At 36.5% G+C, this 2509-nt stretch overlaps 1 protein-coding gene across 6 annotated transcripts in view; it reads left to right on the forward strand.

Annotated features, from left to right (window-relative positions):
• LOC106873475 (sulfate transporter) overlaps positions 1–2509 on the forward strand; it is a 208335-nt gene that overhangs the window by 170934 nt on the left and 34892 nt on the right. For all 6 annotated transcript variants that reach the window (XM_052967943.1, XM_052967945.1, XM_052967944.1 and 3 more), the window contains one exon: positions 267–428. In XM_052967943.1, coding sequence (XP_052823903.1) covers positions 267–428 — 162 coding nt within the window. The remainder of the gene's footprint in view (positions 1–266; positions 429–2509) is intronic.

Here is a 2509-nt window from a genome sequence, read left to right on the forward strand (position 1 = left end):
CTGTATTTTCCAGCATACAAGTCTATGTAGTTTGTAGTGTAAATTCAGTGTAAACATTTAAATGTTACTATTTTTCCTAATCCTCTTGTATTTCACATGGAATTTTTCGTCCTCCAAAGTACATGAATTGATTTACTGTTTTTGGCAGTAAATTTTAGTTTAAAAGATTCAACTTGCATGCCAGAAAATATGGCACTTTCCAATTCTAATCTGTGTTTTTTTTTTTTTTTCTCTTTCTCTTTTCATCTTGCTTTTTGGATTATCAGTCTTACCGAGATTTCTTTAGTAACATCCCCGATACTAACCTCGTTACTCTTGGAGTGTCAGCATCAGCCATCTTCATCTTGGCTGTCGTTAAAGAACACATCAACAACAACCCCAAGATCAAACCAAAGTTGAAAATGCCGGTTCCAATTGAATTAATTATGGTAAGTAGATCTTAACCCAATCTGGATCCAAATGCCAGTAAATACTATCACAGCAACAGCTTTGTGCATCAGTATCTCTTATGTGTATATATGTGTGTATATATTTATACAGGTATGGCTTAGTTATTAGAGTGTTGCACTCACGGTTGCTAGATTGTGGGTTCGATTTCCAAACAAAGTGACATGTTGTTTTCTTGAGTACAACACTTCATTTCACTTTGCTCCAGTCTACTCAGCTGTAAATGGGTCACACCTCTGACGGAATATCCTTCCGATCAGGGAGAAATCTTGGCCTGCTCACCTAGCCAGTGGGGTGACATCATTTGAAAGCCAAAATAATGCAAATGAAAATTGTGACCAGCAATGTATAGAAACATCTGATCGTCTGGTTGATCACATGATATATACATACACATGCATAGTTTTGCTGTGTTAATTACGAAACCATTGGTCTACCGTTAAGTTAAAAGTTTTTAGGAGGTTAGCTTTGAAAGTTGCATTCCCTCGCAATTGGTAAATATGTGCTTATTTTGGTAGTTTTGTCTTATGAAGGTCCTCTAAGCGTGAGGCATTATTGTATAGTAATGCCCTTATATAAATTAAATTATACACATGCATTTATATATATATATATATATATTTATGTAAAGGTGCGTGGTTCAGTGGTTAGAGTGTCAGGCTCACAATCATGAGGGAGTGAGTTCATTTCCCAGACCAGGCTGTGTATTGTGTTCATGAGCAAGACACTTTATTTCACATTGCTCCAGTTCACTTAGCCGTAAAAATGAGTTGTGATGTCACTGGTATCAAGCTGTATCGGCCTTTGGATAACATCAGTGGTATGGAGAGGGGAGACTGGTACGCATGGGCGACTGTTGGTCTTCCATAAATAACCTTGCTTGGAATTGTGCCTCGGAGGGGAACTTTCTAGGTGCAGTCCCATGGTCATTTATGACTGAAGGTCTTTACCCATATATATATATATACAAGAATAAGGGCAGGGAATCATCAATTAATAATAGAATTAATAATTAACAATTTTGCCAAGTAGTTCAGTATGAAAAAACCTTTATCGGTAAAACCATTTATCATCATAAATATACAGGGATTAGCATTGAGTTGTTTCTCCAACATACTGAAAATTTAGAAATAGCAGTCAAATATATATATATATATATGTATGTATATATTGGTATATATATATATATATATATATGAGTGTTTATTGAGCAAAAACACCTAAAGCTCCATGAGGCTCTGGCAGGAGGTGGTAGTGAACCCTGCTGCACTCTTTCACCACAACTTTCTCTCACTCTTTCTTCCTGTTACTGTTGTACCTGTATTTCAAAGGGTCAGCCTTGTCACATTCTGTGTCACACTGAATATCCCCGAGAACTACGTTAAGGGTACACGTATCTGTGGAGTGCTCAGCCACTTGCACGTTAATCTCACGAGCAGGCTGTTCCGTTGATCCGATCAGCTGGAACCCTCGTCGTCATAACTGACGGAGTGCCAACACACACACACACACACACACACACACACACACACACACACACATATATATATATGAGAAAATGCGATGATGACAGAATAAACGAACCTTATGATCTTCATTAGATTGCAGCTGTTTCAACTATAAGATGCAGTGAACTCATAAATGAGTGCTTGAGTAACACCTAATGGCTTCATCATCTATCTACACATGTATGTATGTATATATTCTTTTTTATATACATATAGATGATAGATAGATATATTTTGTTGTTTCTGGGGTGAGTCATTCTCTTTTAGTGCCTGACTATTTAACATACTCACAAGCAAAGTTTCCACTCATTTACTTATTTATTTTTCCTAAAATTTATGTTGCGTCTTGCAACCTCCTCAGTAGGCACTAAAAGAGAATGACTCCCTCCAGACACAACAAAATATGTTACAACACATGAACTCACATAAAGAATCTTGCAAACCAAATCCAAAATCGAAATAGATATAGATATGTACGTATTTATGTGTGTGTGTGTATGTATAAATATGTGTGTGTGTGTGTGTGTGTGTATAAATATGTGTGTGTGTGTATA

Source organism: Octopus bimaculoides, chromosome 5, assembly GCF_001194135.2.
Source record: "Octopus bimaculoides isolate UCB-OBI-ISO-001 chromosome 5, ASM119413v2, whole genome shotgun sequence".
Lineage (NCBI taxonomy): Eukaryota > Metazoa > Mollusca > Cephalopoda > Octopoda > Octopodidae > Octopus > Octopus bimaculoides.